A 21,841-nucleotide genomic window follows, 5' to 3' on the forward strand; every position below is an offset into this window, starting at 1 on the left:
GAAATTGGATGATTTACGTAGACATGTGAGATACCAGTTACTTGTGCTAAGACAATGAGGAAAATTTGGCCATTTTAATTCATTTGTGGCCTTTTTGCTCCACATCCTTTCCTACCTAATGTTGAGAGACTTTTTCCGAAGTTCACTCCACTTGAAGTTCATGTTATCCAAACGTCTTTGTAACAGGACTGCATCATCGGAACCTTCCAGGGATCTCAGGATTTTTTGGCTGTTTTCATCCAGGTTGTGATAAACATCTGTGTGAGCTTCAATTTCACCTTGGAGGTCCTACAGGACAGCAGGAAGAAGAATATGTGCAGAATTACCAAACAAAAGAAACAAGCGATGAATGTGAATGTGGAGAATTGCAAAATATAAATAATTATTAGTTCAAAAGACATTTCAATCAGGCTAACTAACAAGAAGATACATCTCAAATCCCTTTTCTTGGCGTATTGCCTTCTCCTGTTATTATGTAGATTTAAAATGGGCATCTTATTAGTTGTAATAAATTTATTCCTTGCCATTATGAGTTGGAAAGTAATGTATTTATAACTTTATAAAGTTCACAAGTTATATCTTCTAGTCTATGGACAAAATGTATTATTTTATGGAAGTGATAGGCAATAAAATTCTATGATAAAGTGTACCCCAGTGCCAATAATTTCATTACTATATGGATCAAGTCATATTTTCTATTTACGTAGTAATCTGTAGAGTTAACTCTGACCATAAAAGCGTGGAGAGACTAATAAACAAGATTGCACTTGGCCCACAGCACCAGCACATTCCTGGGAGTCTGTCATGGGAGAGAGAATCTTCTTGACAACACAAATTAAGTTCACCTTGGTATTATAGCATCATACATATAGTACAGCATCATGCATTTATTAGTTTTGATTTCCCATTTAATACATATTTTTAGGCTTGACAGGTGGAAAGTACATAGGACCTTGGTAAGAGTTATGATAAGAGGTTATGCATTCAACTTCACTTGTATACACACAGATCGAGAAAATTATTATAGTAGAAGAATCTGACCTTTACATGGTATGTCTTCCTGTGTAACATTTTCAGCTTGAACCGGGGACTACAGCACTGATCCTGTTGCATAGCAATCCTGAGAAAACCCAGAAACTGAAAGAGCCCTGCTTTAAAATGCCAACTTTGCTTACATTCTGTTGACAGAATGAATTTTGGAGCACAGGCCTCACCAGTCAATAATAATAAACGGCCACTTTGTACTCCGCACTAAACAGTAGCCAGGCGTGTGGATGTGGGAGGAACCTCAAAGAGAGGAGGCCTGGAATATGCAACTGACAGTTTATATTAAACAGCCAACTTTTCTTATCATTTTGCCATTACAAGCCAGAGACATTATAAATTCATTTTATATATGTGTTTCCTTCCTTGTTCCCAGCAGAATAGTCAAAGCCAAGGGAACATTCCTCAGAGAGCTGCCGGGTACCAGCATTCCTTTCTGCCTACACAATGAATGGAGGCTTTGTATATTATCTGACTTGCTCTTAGAGATTTGTATGCTTCTGTTCAACAAGTTTAAAAATTCATTCTGAAGCTCCAAACAATTGGATTGATCTGTGTAACTAGAAAAGTTTTTTTTTTCTCTCTCTCTCTCTCAAATTGAATTAAATTACTCTGCTAAAGTAAGGGAGAAAGTGGCAGAAATAACATGTTGGAAATTCTGAAGAACTGGCTCAAGTTTTCAGCCACAGCCTCTTAAGATGCAGAATTCTGAATGTTGAACAAGTAAGGTAGACAGACAATGAATGTCTATTGTCACTATTTTTGGCAGCTAAAGCATCACTGATGGACTCTAAAGAGAGTTGTGTCCCATTCTCTTTGACTGGGAGACAGGCAGGGGAATATGGATAGAACCACATCAGAAGTTGAAAGAAGGGAAATACTGAAAGAGACTGAGTAGTATCTCTGAGTAGTACAAACCAGGTTTGTACTGGAAGGATATAGCCTGATTTTGAAAGTAGTTTATATGGTAGAAGGTTAGTATTGGGATTCTTGCAGAACGAAGTTTGGTCAAATATATAGCCATTTTATGTTTTTCTTTCTTTTTTCCTTTTGCCTAAGTGGAATAACATGCCTGCCTAATTTGCACTTCTTCAGCAAAAGAGAAAAGTGAGTTAATTTATCTAAGTACTTCAGGAGAAAAAGCCAACCAGATCTAAGTTCCAGATAATTCCTTCACTTGTCTTTTACTTTACTTCTTCTGTTGTACTTGATTTGTACAGTACTTTCCTTTTGCGTATGCACTTAGGGGATTAAAGACAAACTTTTAGTTGTTCAAGACAATAAAGTATTCTCACTAGTAGCATCAGTTTTCTATGTTTACTACATTAACATACATATAAAGGATAGTACATTTGAAATTTATATCCTACATTGACAGCAGAGACCCAGGGTCAATCACGAGCTCCTTAAGGTTATGTATACCATGAAGTCAACAACACTTTCTTTGTCTTCTCAAGCATAAATAGGATGTTGATTCATGAATTTGCTACTTACTTTTCATCTTTGCCATATATATTATACTGCATATAAACATCTTTGTTGTATTATCAACAAATAAATGAATATAAAATTGATAAACAAGTACTTATTGAGGACTGATTTATCGTCTAGTTTTAGCACTTTGGGAAATGTAAGAGGAGTACAAATGATAGTTCTGTCTTTAATTTTCCTAAAACCTAGTGTGCACTTTTGTTTAATTCGTTTATATTACCAACTAAATATTGACGGGAATTCCTGCCAAGTCTTCATAGATACTGGGATAAAGACTCCTTCCTTTAGAAATGCAGAAATGGCTAAAGTTATCTTAGCATTGGCAAGAAGATAAGTCTTCTGTCAGTACTGCTTTTCTAGGTCATGATGGTGATATAGAGCTGTAAATGACACGTGTACAGTAAAGGGCTTTACAGGTTACAAAGCACGTACAAATGTACCACCTTAGTTATTCCTCCCCCTGGCTCTGTGAAGTACATCACATTTTCTGTTTTGCAGATGAGAGCACTGAGACTCGGATGTTTAAGTGACTTGCCTAAAAGCCATATAGCTGATAAGTGTTAGAACTGGGAAATGGATCCAATTCTCTTGATTCTAGAAGATCTTGGGCTGCCTCCACCAACCCACTTGCCAGAAGCATTGGATATAATGCACAGTAGTCATTGAACCTGAACGAAGATACTACTTGCAAGAGGAAATAAGTGACTGTTGAGGGAAAAGCACCCTGAAAGACAGCATTCTTGAGTTTGATAAAATGTTTACCCACGTGGATTGATTTGTTCTGAACGAAAAATTGAATTCTGACTGCTTTTTTTTTTTTTTTTTTTTTTTTTTGAGACAGAGTCTCGCTCTGTCACCCAGGCTGGAGCACAGTGGTGCGATCTTGGCTCACTGCAAGCTCCGCCTCCCAGGTTCACGCCATTCTCCTGCCTCAGCCTCCCAAGTAGCTGGGACTACAGGCACCCGCCACCACGCCTGGCTAATTTTTTTTGTATTTTTAGTAGAAACAGGGTTTCACCATGTTAGCCAGGATGGTCTCGATCTCCTGACCTCGTGATCCGCCCACCTTGGCCTCCCAAAGTGCTTGGATTACAGGTGTGAGCCACCACACCTGGCCCTGATTGCTCTTTTCACTTCTCATTTAGCATTGGGCATCCTGGACCACCTGTGAGCAAAAAATGTTCACACTGAAAAGGTCTCCTTTCTACAAATTTCCCTGTTGCCAGAACAGAAATTCTGCCATCAGTAATTCATCTCTTTGTCTACAAGAGCCATGTGGACTACTATGAACCATACCAAGAAATGACTTGACACATCAGCATAAACATAGTTCATCCATGTTCCTTTGGGATGGCAGGCTGGTAGGAAATCTTTCAAGCTACAGGACTCAGATAGGTTGCCCTAAAAGGAAGGTAAGTATTGGGAAAGAACCCAAGGCTCTCTTTCAAAAGCTGGCATGCTGTAGTGGAGATTTTTCAGTATCAATAAGGCAGCATGAGTCATAGATTGGGAATGCAGGGCAGGCTGCAAGGAATATACATTATATATAATATAATATAATATAATATAACATAACATAATATAATATAATACTACCATAATGATATTTGTCTAAACTCATCATCTTTTATTTATTTATTTATTTATTATTATTATACTTTAAATTTTAGGGTACATGTGCACAACGTGCAGGTTAGTTACATATGTATACATGTGCCATGCTGGTGCGCTGCACCCACTAACTCGTCATCTAGCATTAGGTATATCTCCCAATGCTATCCCTCCCCCCTCCCCCCACCCCACAACAGTCCCCAGAGTGTGATGTTCCCCTTCCTGTGTCCATGTGTTCTCATTGTTCAATTCCCACCTATGAGTGAGAATATGTGGTGTTTGGTGTTTTGTTCTTGCGATAGTTTACTGAGAATAATGATTTCCACTTTCATCCATGTCCCTACAAAGGACGTGAACTCATCCTTTTTTATGGCTGCATAGTATTCCATGGTGTATATGTGCCACATTTTCTTCATCCAGTCTATCATTGTTGGACATTTGGGTTGGTTCCAAGTCTTTGCTATTGTGAATAGTGCCGCAATAAACATACATGTGCATGTGTCTTTATAGCAGCATGATTTATAGTCCTTTGGGTATATACCCAGTAATGGGACGGCTGGGTCAAATGGTATTTCTAGTTCTAGATCCCTGAGGAATCGCCACACTGACTTCCACAATGGTTGAACTAGTTTACAGTCCCACCAACAGTGTAAAAGTGTTCCTATTTCTCCACATCCTCTCCAGCACCTGTTGTTTCCTGACTTTTAAATGATCGCCATTCTAACTGGTGTGAGATGGTATCTCATTGTGGTTTTGATTTGCATTTCTCTGATGGCCAGTGATGGTGAGCATTTTTTCATGTGTTTTTTGGCTGCATAAATGTCTTCTTTTGAGAAGTGTCTCTTCATGTCCTTCACCCACTTTTTGATGGGGTTGTTTCTTTTTTTCTTGTACATTTGTTTGAGTTCATTGTAGATTCTGGATATTAGCCCTTTGTCAGATGAGTAGGTTGCGAAAATTTTCTCCCATTTTGTAGGTTGCCTGTTCACTCTGATAGTAGTTTCTTTTGCTGTGCAGAAGCTCTTTAGTTTAATTAGATCCCATTTGTCAATTCTGGCTTTTGTTGCCATTGCTTTTGGTGTTTTAGACATGAAGTCCTTGCCCATGCCTATGTCCTGAATGGTATTGCCTAGGTTTTCTTCTAGGGTTTTTATGGTTTTAGGTCTAACGTTTAAGTCTTTAATCCATCTTGAATTGATTTTTGTATAAGGTGTAAGGAAGGGATCCAGTTTCAGCTTTCTACATATGGCTAGCCAGTTTTCCCAGCACCATTTATTAAATAGGGAATCCTTTCCCCATTGCTTGTTTTTCTCAGGTTTGTCAAAGACCAGATAGTTGTAGATATGCGGCGTTATTTCTGAGGGCTCTGTTCTGTTCCACTGATCTAGATCTCTGTTTTGGTAGCAGTACCATGTTGTTTTGGTTACTGTAGCCTTGTAGTGTAGTTTGAAGTCAGGTAGTGTGATGCCTCCAGCTTTGTTCTTTTGGCTCAGGATTGACTTGGCGATGCGGGCTCTTTTTTGGTTCCATATGAACTTTAAAGTAGTTTTTTCCAATTCTGTGAAGAAAGGCATTGGTAGCTTGATGGGGATGGCATTGAATCTGTAAATCACCTTGGGCAGTATGGCCATTTTCACAATATTGATTCTTCCTATCCATGAGTATGGAATGTTCTTCCATTTGTTTGTATCCTCTTTTATTTCCTTGAGCAGTGGTTTGTAGTTCTCCTTGAAGAGGTCCTTCACATCCCTTGTAAGTTGGATTCCTAGGTATTTTATTCTCTTTGAAGCAATTGTGAATGGGAGTTCACTCACGATTTGGCTCTCTGTTTGTCTGTTGTTGGTGTATAAGAATGCTTGTGATTTTTGTACATTGATTTTGTATCCTGAGACTTTGCTGAAGTTGCTTATCAGCTGAAGGAGATTTTGGGCTGAGACAATGGGGTTTTCTAGATATACAATCATTTCATCTGCAAACAGGGACAATTTGACTTCCTCTTTTCCTAATTGAATACCCTTTATTTCCTTCTCCTGCCTGATTGCCCTGGCCAGAACTTCCAACACTATGTTGAATAGGAGTGGTGAGAGAGGGCATCCCTGTCTTGTGCCAATAAACTCATCATTTAAAGACTAAACCTCAGGCTCAGGTAGCACAAAAGAGCAAAAGATTGATATGGAGAATCAAGTGGAGTTCTCAGTGGGTAGCCAATCTGGACAAAGGATAATTTTCATAGAAATTTTTGGATAGTTTTATTTCACTTCTGACTTAACTAGAAAAGATCATTCAAGCCTTCATTACTGCATTCACTGTATGCTCTCTAATTTTTTTCTTCTTTTTTGTGATTGTAGTCTTTAGGAAAAGCAATAACGAATGAACAAAGGGGAAAAGGTATTTGTTACATAACAAAAACCATAGCAGCAGCAGCAGCAGCAGCAGCAGCAGCAGCAAGAGCAACAACATACATGAACCTTACTATACATCAGGTGCTCTCCAAAGCACTGTATATACATGAGCTCATTTTCTCCTCTCAACAACCCTCTAGGGTAGGGGCTACTATTATCTTCATTTTCCATATAAGATAATGAAACTACTGTAAGGTTAACTAAAAATGCCCAAGGTCACACAGCTAAGAAATGCAGCAAGATTTAGAACCTCGTCAGTCAGACTTCAGGGATTGTGCTCTTAGCCACTAGGCTATATTACCTTTCAAGTTTAGTTGTTGGTGGTAGTTTTTCCTATTAATAATGCTACTACCTAAATTTTAGCAAATCTAGCACTGCCATTAGAAAATAAAGGATAACTATTTCAGCACACGAAGAGTAATTTCATGGTCTTATTAATATAAAGACTATTAAACAGATTTGTAGCAGTGGATAGAGATGCATCCAATACAACAAGAGAAAACAGAAAGTAGTTGAGAAAATGGGTGCAAACGAAACAAATAATGTGTGTCCCCATAAAAGAAACATTTGGCCTAAAATTCTGTACAATTATAGAGCAAATTTCAGCTGAGAGTACCAAAAAAGTTCAGTTATGAGACAAGCAATATGTTCACAGTATAGCAGTTTTAGGAGTAGGGGAGATCCTGTTTTCTGAAGGGCTTTTTCAAATTCCACACTTCCTTCTTATCTGAGTCTCATCTACTCTTGTTGTGAATCTCCTTTCTCAGCTTCCAGAGAAAACTCATGGCAAAGTGCAGTTAAATAGACATAGGTTTGACTCTTCTCTTCTCTTTCCCTTATTAGCCACATAATGATGAAAACTCTTTCATTACTTTGGTTTCACTAAACATGAAATAATAACACATACCTGCTGAATTTTTTGAATATTACATGGAATTTTTGTAAAATACTTCGAATAGCGTCTAGAACACAAGAGATCTTTAATAAATAATAGCGAATGCAGGGCTTACTATTACAAGATAATCCATGTGGAAATCAGATGTTAGAAATAGATTTCATGAAGTTACAGGACTTGGCTTGAGCCTTCAGGGATGTATACGATTGAGAAAGTGGAATAAAAGAAAATATTCCAGGTAAAAAGAATAGCATGGGAATGGAGTGAAGGTGAAATGAATTTGGTTTATGAGCAGGGACAATGAATTGCACAACCTGATTGGAATGGACAATGAGCGTTGAGAGAAATAGGTAGAATGCAGACCAACTGCTTAAACCAAGTAGAATAAAGTCTTCCTTTAGGAAGCCACTGAGAATAAAAGTTTAGAAAGAAAAGTACAAAGACAAGATTATCGAATATTAAATTTGTACTATTTCATTCAAAAAGTAGAATGATCCATGGTGTTCATAAGTAATAATACAACTGGGGAAGAATAGGAAAAGTTATGGGTGTTTTACTAGAAGAAAAATAAAGAAGGGAGATATCAAGAATTAGTGCTGTACCCTTCTTTTTATTATTAACCATTTTATTAACCATTAAGCAGATGGTTGTGATACTATTCTAGAACATCATGAATAATCGTATCCACATATTTCCTTTCCTATGTAAATGGAATTATTGGTCTCTAAAATAGGACTCAGCAAATGAAAACTTCCCCATTTTAATATAGCTGAGAAGTAAGGAAACAAACATAATGGTGTAGAAAGAATAACAATAAGTGACCAAATCTCCTTAAGAATTTTATTAGAGACAGATTATCTCTAAGCTTTTCTGAAAGCAGTTAGTATATGAATAATTATAAGGCCATTAGTTCCTCCTTACTGATAATTTTTATCTAATTTAAATTAGCTTGATGGGAAAACAGTGGTCTGATTTCTAAGAACTTAGAAGGTCAGGAACATACAATTCAAAATAGGAAAGAAATTATCCTAAGTGGCTAAATTGAGAGTAGGAAGAAGTGACACCTTACAGAGAATCAGAAAGGTGTAAAAGGAGCCATGGGCATGCATAATTGACCAGGGTCACACAGTGTGGAAACTAACAGCTCTCCATGCATTAGTAGCCCTTGAAGGCATCACCTCGTTTTATAGCGAAGCAAAATAGTTAATGCTCAGGATGATGATGCTGAATTAGCCAGGGAAAGCAGATTTACATTCAGTAAAATCTGTTTAAGAAGAAAGCAGTGTATGTAAATGCTTCAAATGACCAAATGACTGTTATTTGATACAGTTGTTTTGAAAAGGTGTTAATGATTTAAATAAAAATAAAACAAAAACAATTATATGAAAGTAGAACTCCCTTAGACTGGTTATCCAACATGACTCATTAAACATGAGCTCTAAATAGTAGAGCTTTTGGAGCACACTTGCATACACTCATACATATACACACGCAGAAACAGATATTCTATTATGAAGACATAAGAACAGAAATTGAAAGCAAATCTTTAGAAACGTGTACAGCAATCTAAAAATAAAAAGCATGGGCTTAAATTTTGTATGTCTGGTATTTGTAATTTTTAAAATAATTCATTTTTATTGCATGTTACAAAAGTATCAGTCTATTATGGATTGGGAATTAAAACAAGTGCCAAAAAAAAAAAAAAAAAAAACCCCGAAGTGGATCTTTCCTAACAAGTTTTTCAAGAAGAATCCATAGGAAGAAATTGGACCCACAGTCTTGGCCTTATCAGGATTCTAATCTAACCACCGGAGGTTCCTAACCAGATCAGAAAATGCAGTTGGATACAGATTCACAAGAGGGTGTGACTGTTTTTTTCCTTCTTATTCTATATGTGGCCACGCAACACCTTTAAAAGCAGCAGAGTTGTCGTCCCAAGAGAAACAAGAGTTAATTTGAGGACTGCTGTTTGGCTTGGAGCCTGGTTGCTCTAGGTAGATAAGGAGTATGTTTTCAGGTCCACTGCATTGCGTTGCATCTTAAACGAGCAGCTATGGATTTAGGAGTCCACAGGCTTTGCTTTAAAAATGGCTGTTATTAAAGTCCTCAGAGACTATTATCCTGCAGGGCTTGTTGTCTTTGCTTTCATATCTCATTCGAAAATTCTCACACTTAAGCACTACAACAGCAGAGAGAAGGGATATGCTCTCTCAGCAGAGAGAAGGGATATGCTCTCTTGCCTCAGTATATTCCCAAGTGCAAAGCTTTATTTCAAAATCTAATCTTTAAAAATGCCTGGCCTAGGGTGGATTACCCCCGGAGGAAACTGTCAAACCGCCTTAAGCAATCCCGAACTCTGGTAATACGTGATGCTTTCTCTCCTTGTGTGACCCTCTGACTCCATTCTTAAGATTACCTTTTAAAACTGATGAGTTCATTTAAGATCTCCTAGGTTGGAAGTAAGATGAGAGGTATCTTTCTCATCTACGTCTTGTTTTTCCTAGTTTCTTCTCATCCAGTCACAATGCAAAAATTCTCGAATATTTATTCATCACAAAAATGTGCATTAAGTACCTATTGTATGTCTATAAGTAGGGCCGATAATACCTACCTTTTAAGGTTTTGGCAAAGATTAGATGAGATGATGTGAGTAGATCAACCAAGTACCTAACCCAATGCCTAACCTATTGTGAGGTTTCATTAATGTTGCACCCTTCTAGTCCCCCTCTCACTTTCTGCCATGACTCCAATCCTGCTGGCAGAGAAGATATGAGGCCGTTCAAAAGAAAATGAATACCTACTGCATGAAGATGGGAGCCAGAGCTACAGGCAGGAGCTAAGAGGTAGTTCTCAGGAAGTTCAGGTTCAAAGGGTACAGTGTAGCCAATGAGAGCTTAGAATGCCGCCTGGAGATTATATCTGATTCTGTAAGGATAATATTCCACTGTAGCTTCTTGTGTAAAGGTGTAACATTGTGAAAATAGCATTTGGTAATGATTATTGGGAGGATGGTGTTCAGGGTAAATGTAGCAGGGTCAGAGTGAAGGCAGGAAGTCTAGTGGACAGGCAGTCCCAGCCATACAGGAACCAAAACAGCAGTGGCTTCAGAATCAGAGAGAAGGTAAAGAAGAGGGATGCTACCATCATTGAGTGCTCATAAGTTATAAAAATAGCTGCATGTGTGATTTAATTCCATCCTTCTCTTGTCCTACCTTTGGAAGGTAGAATTCAGGAAAGTGATAACTATTCACAAGTACATTTTAAAGATAGAAATGTTATTTAAAGTTCTATTTCTCAAGGAGTACGAAAAAAATACATATGCTGTGTTTCAAACACACACACACACACACACACACACACACACACACACACACACACACCTTGGGGCCAAATAAATTAGAATGACAAAACCATTGACACCAAATGACAAGGGCATTGACATCAAAGCTCCATATAGGCACAGGTGACTCCCACCTAAAATATACCCTATCAAGCATTCCTAAACTATATGGGTGCGAGTTCTAAAGGACACAATTTCCTGAGAAAAGGTGGGTAGAGTAACACTGCTTCAGATATTTTTAAAAAGAAGCCGTGGACCCAGTGGAGAACTAATGTTGATATTCATTTGGCTCTGCACATAAAGTTTAAAAAAGAATGGCATGCCTTTTAATTCTGGTGTTGAAAGAGAAAACAAGTCTTAAAGACAGGCTGAGTTTTCTTTTTTTAATACTGCATCTAAAATCCATATAAAATACTGTGCTGCAATATTATTTCTGATATTGCTATACAGCCTCAGTGCTCATAATTGGGTGAGCATTTCCTGCATGAGACATCTTTCAGATCAGTGCCAACAGTAATCTTGAAAGACCTTAACATGCAAACCCTAGATTGTACATTTAAGTCACAGAGACAACCACATATGAAAAGTCTACAATGTTGAAGGTACTTTTGGTTTTTTATATTATATTTTATGTGCAGGAATCAGTCTGTTTGAAGAAAACTACCCTTATCTGAGAAAGACCAGATGGGTCTTTCCAACTCTGAGACATATTTATTTTTGCAGAGCCATGATGAGGGGTGGGGGTAGGGTAGGGGGATGAAACAGGGCAGGAACTAATACTTACAGCCCTTATAAATCCTTTACACCAACTCTATGAAATAGGCCTTCTTTATCCCCTATCGAGGAAACCATGAGTTTGAGAGGTAAAGTAACTTATACAAATCATAGAGTTGTTATGTGGCAGAAGCAGGGTTAGAGCATAGATCTTCCTGAAACTAGGTTATTTTTATTCTCTTCCCTCCAAGCTCCAGTGTCTTCCCCATCCATTAAATACAAAGCAAGTGACTTCTGACTTGGGCTACATGTATCACAGCAACATAATTATAATAACTCATTAAGGCATCTGTGAGATATTTAGTTTCAGAGCACTGATAGGAATGGTCAACAACTGAATAATTTTCCAATTAGGTATTGCTTTTAAAAATTTATCCTTAGTCAACTCAGAACTAATATCATTGATGTTTCTGAATGGTTCTAAATGAACACAATACACTCCTATTCTTCAAATAGGTAACTCTCTTCCCATGGACCAATACATATTTGGTTATATTAATCTGTGCAATTTGTCTATATTACATAGAGAGTTAAAAGCTCGAAAAGCTCTTATTTCTGGAATCTCTTTGTCACTAAGCTATTTTTTGTCCTCCAGAGAATCACTGTGGTTCAAGGTTGTATATTAGAAAAAAGCAATTAGTTGATGTCAAGTCTCATCTTTTCCCAATAACACATATCTAAGAAGAAAGCAAGAACATATGGCAAAGTGCCATAATTATTTTTGATCATACACTAGAAATCACAACAGCCATGTAGGTAATTCCCTCTGGCTTGTTTTAATTATTAGGGTTGTAAATGCAAACAACAACTTCATTCTATCCCCCACTTTCCCCCCTAAAAACCTCATAATACTCCCACGCAACCACAAAACAACCCTACACTGATGTAATTGTTTAGAATAGGTTAATGATAGGAAAATCTAAGACATTTCTATTTTTTTCATTTTAAATAGCAGGACAATTTCCAAAATAATCACAGATACTCATCAGACACAACTGTATTCATTTGTGGGTACTCTTTAGCCCACAGCATAGAGATATTAACCTTAAAACTATTTCTAGGTATTCATAAGTTTTGAATGTTAAAGAAGGTTCTAGTACCATGATGTAAACTAAAGTCCTGCTGATATAATTGGATCTGATTCTCTGGTGATCTTCGGTGAGTTAATTTCTGTCTACTACCAAGTAGAGCAAATTCTTTCTTCTGGAGAGTGTAACTTGTGTGTGTGTGCCTAGATAGTTCTTTCATCCTGTTTTGCTTTTCTTCTCTTATACAATAGGGTGAATGGTGATGGGGAGAAAACAAAGTTACTCTTTTGTTAATGTATGAGGAAAAGGAGGAAGACAGGGGATATGCACGTGGACATTGATGTAAAGGTAGGTAACATTTGGCATATTTGCCGGGGAAAAAATGTCATAAAGGAAAAGTAGGCAAAATGCTAAGGGACATTTCCTCATTCTTAGAACCCATTCATGAGCTTTCCATTGTGATATGGTTTGGCTTTGTGTCCTCACCCAAATCTCATCTAGAACTGTAATCCGGGGGAACCTGGTGGGAGGGGATTGGATCATGGGGGTGGCTTCCCCCATGCTGTTTTCCCATGTGATAGTGAGTGAGTTCTCATGAGATTTGATGGTTTTGTAAGGGGCTCTTCCCATTCACTCTTTCTCTCTCTCTTCTGCTGCCTTGTGAAGAAGGTGCTTCCTTCCCCTTTGCTTTCCACCACGATTATAAGTTTCCTGAGGCCTCCCCCGCCACACAGAACTGTGAGTCAACTAAACCTCTTTTTCTTTAAATAAATTACCCCAGTCTCAGGGAAGTTCTTTATAGCAGTGTGAAATGAACTAATATACATCGTGTATCTATTAATTCTTCCCAAAGCATTCAGTTCAGTTCAGAAGATGCTAGAGACCCTTAGACCATCTCACTGAAGCAGGTCCAGGGTATTTTTTGTGTCCTTGTGCCATGATGCAATGCTCTTTTCTTCTTTTTTTTTTTTTTTGAGACGGAGTCTTGCTCTGTTGCCCAGGCTGGAGTGCAGTGGCGCGATCTCGGCTCACTGCAAGCTCCACCTCCCGGGTTCACGCCATTCTCCTGCCTCAGCCTCCCAAGTAGCTGGGACTACAGGCGCCCGCCACCACGCCCGGCTAATTTTTTGTATTTTAAGTAGATACGGGGTTTCACCATGTTAGCCAGGATGGTCTCGATCTCCTGACCTCGTGATCTGCCCACCTCAGCCTCCCAAAGTGCTGGGATTACAGGCGTGAGCCACCGCGCCCGGCCGCAATGCTCTTTTCAACTGAGAACAAGTACATTTGGAAAATCATCCCCAAAAGAGCAAGGTTTGGGAAGGCTTAGGCCTTTCCATGCCCATATGACATGTTATGTAAGTCTTATGAAGAACTAGAACAGATAAGAGGATGACTTCACAGATTATTTTACATTATAAGAATTTTTACATGAGAATGACTTTTTTTTTTTTTTTTTGAGACAGAGTTTTGCTCTTGTCGCCCAGGCTGGAGTGCAATGGTGTGATCTTGGCTCACTGCAACCTCCGTCCCCCTCCTGGGTTCAAGCGATTCTCCTGCCTCAGCCTCCTGAGTAGCTGGGATTACAGGCACCTGCCACCATGCCCGGCCAGTTTTTTTATTTTTAGTAGAGACAGGGTTTCACCATGTTGGCCAGGCTGGTGTCGAACTCCTAACCTTATGTGATCCACCTGCCTCAGCTTCCCAAAGTGCTGGGATTATAGGCGTGAGCCACTGCACCTGGACTACATTTTAATAACGATTAAAGAACAGTGGAAATCTGCTTCATAACACCCTGAGTAAGAAATGAGAAATTGTAGCTGCATATCACCATTGTCGCTGACCCTGAGTATAAACGAAGAAGCCTCATGGTGACCCAAACAGAGAATTGTTAACTAAGTCATGTCCATAGTGCTTTACCATGGACAAATGTTTTTGATCCACCCTTCTAAGGCAGGGGTAGAAAAGCTGTTGAAATGTTGTAAATCTCTGCTTGAGTTTGTGATACGGTTTTAAATTTAGCAGAAAAATATTCACCAACAGGAGAATGAGAAACCAACGTGGATAATTATTAATGTTATCCTGAACAGAAAATAAAAAGACTTGCTGAAAAACCTTTCTGCCTGGTTTTGTCAGAGTTCTCTTCCTTTTACACATTCACTTTTTGATGTTTTCCTTTTGTGGGCTGGCAGAAAGATGGGGGTCACTCTAAACTTTTACTAAAAATACTCTTAAAACTACAAGATGTAAGTTCTCTATTTTAAAGAGCCCATAGCCTTCTGAAAAAGTCTTAAGCAAATAAATGAACCAAAATAACATGTGATAATGTTAAACTGGAACACAGCCCTGTGGGAACAAAGAACAATTAGCCTTGCCCCCCAAGATTTGCAGATGCCATCATACAAGCGATGATATTTGATCAGGGTCTTGAGGGATGAGTAGCAGCTGGCCAGGGGAGAAGTGGGAGAGTGAAATTTGAAGCAGTGGGAAAAACATGAATGAAGTTGAAGATAAGACGAGATAAGAATACACATCAGAGCTAAGTAACTCTGGAGGGAAGAGGGGAAGACCCATGGCGGGAAGAGAGACAGAGTGGTAAGATCAAAATTTCTCTCTCTCTCTCTCTCTCTCTCTTTATATATATATATATATATATAGCTGTACAGGAAGGAGGGCCTGGATTGTGAAGGGGCTTGTGTATCAAGCTAAGGGTTTGGACTTTATCCTGTGAAGATGTCTAATCTGTTTAAGATTTTTTGGTAACATCATCTTGGTGGCAGTGAAAAGGTACATTAGAGGCAAGAACATTAGAGGCAAGAGAATATGGAGATCTAAACTGAGGTAATAGACACAGGATGAGAAAAAGGGAGATATTTTTGAGAGATCATGAATACAACTTAGAGACTGACTGAATGCAAGGATAACATATAGGGAGGCAAGTTGGGTTTCTGGCTTAGAGAAGAAGATGGGGGTGATAATACTACCTATTATTAAAGTGTTGAATTTCCAAGGAGATATGAGCAGTTTAACATAGGCTTAGCCTGTCACTTAGTGATAGGGTGTGGAAGGGAGAGTGGTGTTGACCTTTGTCGGGGGGTACATGTCATCCACTCATGGGCATGGTAGCCTGAAATAGGGGCGGTAAAGAAGGGCCCAGCAGGGAGTCAGACAGTCTATGTTGTCTTTCTTGCTCTCTCAGGCGTCTGTGTTCTTTGTGTCATTCACACGTGCCTGTGAGTGTGAACTTGCATCATGCATCAGTAGTTCCCTTAGTACAGTGGTTCTCAAACTTGAGTGGGCTTGAGAATCACCCAGAGGGCTCATTAAAACACAGGCTGCTGGGCTCCACTCTGAGAGATCATGATTCTGTATGTCTGGGGTAGAACTCAAGAATTTGCATTTCTTAGAAGTTCCCAAGTGATGCCGATACTGCTAGTCCAGAGACCCCATTTTAAGAATGAAACACTGTTCTAGCATAACAGCCCTTAATCTTCTGGAGGTCATGAATGCCTTTATAAGAATGATGGATCTTCTCCTCAAAAACCTGCAGAAATATTTATAAACACAAAATACGACCTATTATTTCACGGGCTTCTGCTACTGCCACCTCCACCTCCACCCCCGGGAAATACAATGGATTAATGAAGACAACGTATCCTTCCAGTACCATTTTAAAGGAGAACCCCCAAGAAGAAGAATACATTGGAAAATGGCACCAAAATGTGATTTTACTTATTTAGTTGTCTTAGAATTACTCCCAGTGAGCCTACGTACAAAATGACCCGATTTGGGGAAGGAGACCTGTCAAAGGACAGTTCTTGGGTGCAATGAGGAAATTCATTTCACTCTAACCACATTCAGATAACCTGACCTTTTCCCATTTTAACCTGCCATTCACTTGGGAAATAACAAATAACAGAGAGGTGGGTGGGTAACCATGGAGAAAAGGGTGCATTCAGCCAGGGGCCTGCCTGTGGAAGGATGGAGCAGTTTGCACCTCGGGGAAAGCGGAGGTAGGGCTCTAGGCTCTCTGTCTGGTAGCCCAGGGAAACAGTTCACGATCAAAGGAAAAGATAATTAAGAATGTGCTTAAAAGAAAACTTCAAATCAGCTGTGCTACACAAAGATATGAGACAATGCCTGTTGTAGAGAAAAGGGCATTTTGACTTTACCCTAAGAATCTTTCTTATGTGCTTTCCATAGCCCAGCGGTATAGATATTTTTAAATGACCCTGGAAAGGAAGCAGAGGTGTTCTTTATTTCATGAATAGAAGGCAATCTTTCATTTAAAGAACCTTAACCCTGCTCTGCATGCATGCATGAAGTCAGGAACACAAGGGCAATATTGTATTATTCATTTTGGCAACTATAAATTCAAATGATGGCTCTGAGGTTGGGGAGAAAAAGGCCCGCTGAGCTGGAGAGCAGAACGCTTCCTTCAGCTTATCAAAGAAGTGATAGTGCTACAGGCAAGAGTGCCCCGTAATAATCTAGGGAAAATACGCCTCTGAGTCAATGAAGATTTTCTGTTATTGCATGGGCTGTTTTGCCTACAGCCAAGAAAATTCTGTCTGATGGTAATGTTTTAGCTGCTGATTCATCTCCTCTGTCTTCAATTCTTCTCAGCAAACTTTTATTGGGTCTCATCCTGGGCACATTTACAGAGCAATTTCCATAATGATAACATCTCTTCAAATGAGATTTAAAGTGTAATTAAAAGGCACATGTGTTGTGGCAAAGGCGTTGTTGTGCAGTGACCATACATCATCGTGCCATGGAGCTCTCACTCAGCCAGCCTATGGAATGACCCCGGTTTCACTCTGATAAGATTCCATGGCTTTGTTTGAGGCTAATGGCTTCATTAGAAAAAATAAATAAATAAAAGAAGATAAAACAAGCTCTTTATTGGAGAGATAAGTCCATGAACATGAGTTAGACTTCTGCGCCCTTCTCCCTTCGTTCTGTCTCTTAGAACTCAGAGGCAACAAGAAACTCCTTGAGCACGGAAGTGAACACTAACAAACGGACAGGTGAAAGCTGAAAGGATGTGCTTGCCCTGAGAAGCTGAGCTCCTTATGTCCTATGGCCTATTCTCATGGTTTTAAGTGTGATTGCTAGAAAAGTGGAAACTACAGGTTACAATTCCCTGAATGGATGAACGCTTGCTCCTGAAAAACTGCCTGGTGCCTGAGAAAGCAAGGAAATACTCCTTGAGTAGTCAATGTTTGAAACCTCCAAAGTAGCTAAGACTATTTCTTCTTCACTGTAAAATCAATGTAAGATTTTTAAGCTTTGGAACTACTCAAACCCGAAAATAGCTTGTCTACCCAGATCCTGACTCATAGTATTCATTAAATGATACGAACTGATTTTTTACTTGGCTGCTGGTTTTAAGTATTGATAGATAATCATATCATATGACAGGGAAATCATATTAACACATGCGGCGAATAAAATCTTTCAAAAGATCAGTTTTGAGATCCAAGATCATCATTAAATAATAGATTCTGAAGCATTTAAAAGAGGACTTGGAACTTTTAAATGCCATATGTTCGATCACCTTTTTAAAACATAACATGACAATATTCATGGAGACTCAATAGGCCATGTAATGTCTACGTTACTTACAGCAGAGAGTTCCACTAATTTTCTGTGCTCCTTTCTTTGCCTAAATGAACTATTTCATTTAGCACAATATTTTGTTTGTAGAATAAAATTTATCCTTGTGATGTTGGGAGTTATGAAATAACTCATGTGTTTTAAAATATCATTAAATGTACGGAATTAAACTATAATTAGTAGAAATCTTTTGAGGGTCTTTAATTTACTGATGCTGACAAATTCTCATCAAATAGTTACTGTGCTTTCAAGTAACATAACATCTTTGTAGGCAGATGTAAGACACTAGAAAAATAATGTACACTTTCAAAGAGAAAGTGAACCTCCCATACCTCTGAAATAAAAGCAATTTAGAAATCTGATATATTTTAAAAGAGGCACATAAGTTAATCTGTAAATTTCACTTTACTCGTTGACGGTGAAATGCTATGTTCAATTTGTTGTTACAGCAAAAAGTTAATGGAAAGTTTGACTTCACTGTAACAATATCCTCTTTTAACCAAATAACCTTCCTTAAACCTTGGATAAAATTTTCTGCCAAAAAATTCCCCTGTTTCACACTATCACCATCACAGATAAACTGATTGAAAAGACAACACCATTCTCAGTAGAACTGTTTGCTTACACTCAGTTAGCCAAGCTTCTACTACCTGATTTCATTGCCATGGAAAAGCCTCCAGGATAACTTGGGTGGCAGCTACCTCTATTACTTCTCCCAACATCCCACTGCTTCCAGTTGCTACTGTTTGCTGTTACAATCAGTAGCCTAGAAACTTGAACCACCCGAGTGTTTTAAATGTGGAAGAGAAAATCTGAGGGAAAATTGGGAAGGAAAAAGTGTTTCCATGTTTCCGAAGAGCGGCATTGTGCTTGCATGACTGTTTTTCATCAGCTTTGACTTTTTGGAGAGGCAGTTTTACTTTTCATAGCTAGTCTAATATTTCTTCTCACTAAATAGTGAATTAACACAGTGCAAATTTAGCAGTCATCCTTTTGACATCTTTACTCATAAAATAAGTAAAAGCAATCCCCAACTTACAAAGAGTTCTCTAACCAAAAATCATTTGCAAATAAATGGTCCAGAACCCCAAACTCAAATTTCCACGGATACAATAGTCATATACATGTCTCAGACCAGCATATACATATATAGCTATTTAACCTATACCATGGATGATTTATATCATTTTGATAGCATGACTTTGGGTTATATGATTTGGGAAATATGCATCTTTTGGGATATGAAAGATTCAAGAAGTACGGAAAAGAAATACTTCCTATTTTAAGACCTGGATTTGTCCAACACCCAACAAAGGAGATATATAAATGGGCATCTGCTCTCTCCTTCCACCTTCTGGTGCCCATATTTTCTACTCCCAAACTTCCTTATGTTTTAATCCTCATTCTCTTCTATCTGTTGACAATCTTATTCCCAAAGTATAGACTGACAACTTTCACATTCTGGGAGATTTTTATATTTTAAAAAGAGGGGCTGGGCATGGTGGCTCACATCTGTAATTCCAGCACGTTGTCAGGCCAAGGTGGGTGGATCACTTCAGCCCAGGAATCTGAGACCAGCTTAGGCAATGTGGCGAAACTCTGTTTCTACAGAAAATACAAAAAGTAGCGGGGTGTGGTGGCACGTGCCTGTAGTCCCAGCCACTTGGGAGGCTGAGGTGGGAGGGAGGATCACCTGAGCCCAGGGATGTTGAAGTTGCAATAAGCCATGATTGTGCCACTGCACTCCAGCCTGGGTGACAGGGTATGACCCTGTCTCCAAAAAAAAGGGGAAGCTGAGTTAAACCAAACCAATCTGAATCACAGATTGATAGGATTTCCAAGAATATAAGAATGCAAAGTAAAAATATTCAGATGGTAGCATAAGCGTCTGGGGGCAGAAAGGCTTTAGCTATTCTTGGTAGGCAATCTACTTTGGTTAATACTGTGAACTGGCTCACCTAAATCTACTTACCATCCTTCCAGTTGGACAGGTTGGAAATTAAAAACTGTATTTGCCAGACTTCCATGCAGCTAGTGTTCTGATTATGAATTAGGATATAATAAGTTAGGGTTGTCAGATAAAATACAAGGCACCCAGTTAAATTTAAATTTTCTACACAATCTTTTTTTATTTAGTGTAAGTATGTTGCATGCATTATTTTTATTTGCTAAATCTGGCAACGTTTTGCCAAATGTGCATACTTGTGAGAGATCTGGAAGGTGGAAGTGAGGTATAGGTCACCTTTCTGCCCCTTTTGGCTGTTTCTGTTGGTGAGCTTAGTCAAAGAAACATGAGATTTCCTACATCAGAGTTCCAAAGTTCATTCTCCAGCTTCCTGGCTGGAGAAGGGCAGTTGCTAACAGCAGCTTCAAAAGTGGTAGCGTCTAGATTTCAACCTCCTGGTTCCTAGTTCATATTTACAAAGTATGTTCTTGAAATCATTGCTTCAGTGGTACCCCGGAGATGGTAGTTTCTTATTGGATCAGTTCTATATAGTTTTAGAAATCTGTCCTCGAAGCCAAGTCTAAAACCTGCTACTTTAGCCTTTCCAAAACTTTGATATGTGTCTAACGTACCTAGAGTAGTTTCTCTTTTCTGCAGTGAACTCTGTTATATTGACCTTCAGGGCCACCTCCTCTATTTGTTTCTACTACTTGCAATATCTTCCTTTAGTCATTAAAAAAATCTACAAACAATACAACTTTATGGTTTTCTTAACATGGTTCTTTGTCACAGCAGAGATTTCCCATCACAGAAGGACAGGAATTGAGGAAGGCAAGTGGATTTGTACCTATGGAGAGATGTCTTGTTTTATTTATTTTATTTCTGAAGAACATACTTTACAAGACACTTTAGGTTGTAACAATGCATTAAAATACCTAAACAGTATATCAGCATCCTTTAGAAACACTTTACTATTATTTTTCTCATCTCTTTTGTCCCTCATATCTAGATGTCAAATTTCCACTGACAAGTAATTTGATGCCTAGGGAAAATATTTGATTCAACAGTTTCATAACATGATGTCCTATTAATTAAAACATGATACACTGACATTAAATTTCCAAATGAAAAGAAGCCCAGAAGTGAAATATCACAAACTTGATACATACGTATAGTCATATGGAGGGGTGGAGGGATATTAAGGAAAGACAGTGTGTTTTCAAACCTGGCTTGCACGTGTGAGGTGAACACTGGAGAACAGAACTTACCTCTCTGCTGTCAGCACTTGGAATAGTACTGAGCGCACTCGAGGCGCTCAATAAATCGAGCTTCATTTTTTAAATCTTTTCGCTCCCTTCGCCCATTCTGCATATATCTCATGTACAATTTCATTTCCCAAAAGTACCAGGTTCTAACATCAGGAAGAAAATATTTGGTGAGTATTGACCATTTCTGGTGGTCAAGGTCTCTACTCTTAATCTCATGTAATTAGGGTGATCCTATAGTTCATTGTCCAAACCTGAACACTTTTGAGAGTGTCCAGGATGCTAATAATAATTACACAGGGTCAGGCACACTGGCTCATGCCTGTAATCCAGGTGCTTTGGGAGGCCGAGGTAGGGGTATTGCTTGAAGCCAGGAGTTTGAGATCAGCCTGGGCAATGTAGCATGACTCTTATCTCTACAATATAT

The 21,841-nt window shown here is 38.7% G+C and overlaps 1 protein-coding gene across 15 annotated transcripts in view; it reads right to left on the reverse strand.

Moving 5' to 3' along the window:
• Positions 1–21,841, reverse strand: part of DMD (dystrophin) — a 2,616,526-nt gene that overhangs the window by 392,072 nt on the left and 2,202,613 nt on the right. For 14 of the 15 annotated variants that reach the window (XM_063804906.1, XM_063804905.1, XM_063804907.1 and 11 more), the window contains one exon: positions 116–288. In XM_063804906.1, coding sequence (XP_063660976.1) covers positions 116–288 — 173 coding nt within the window. Of the gene's footprint in view, positions 1–115; positions 289–1,041; positions 1,431–21,841 lie in introns of those variants that run through there. The other variant, XM_063804912.1, reaches the window with a different exon arrangement.

The sequence above is a fragment of the Pan troglodytes genome, chromosome X (assembly GCF_028858775.2).
Source record: "Pan troglodytes isolate AG18354 chromosome X, NHGRI_mPanTro3-v2.0_pri, whole genome shotgun sequence".
Lineage (NCBI taxonomy): Eukaryota > Metazoa > Chordata > Mammalia > Primates > Hominidae > Pan > Pan troglodytes.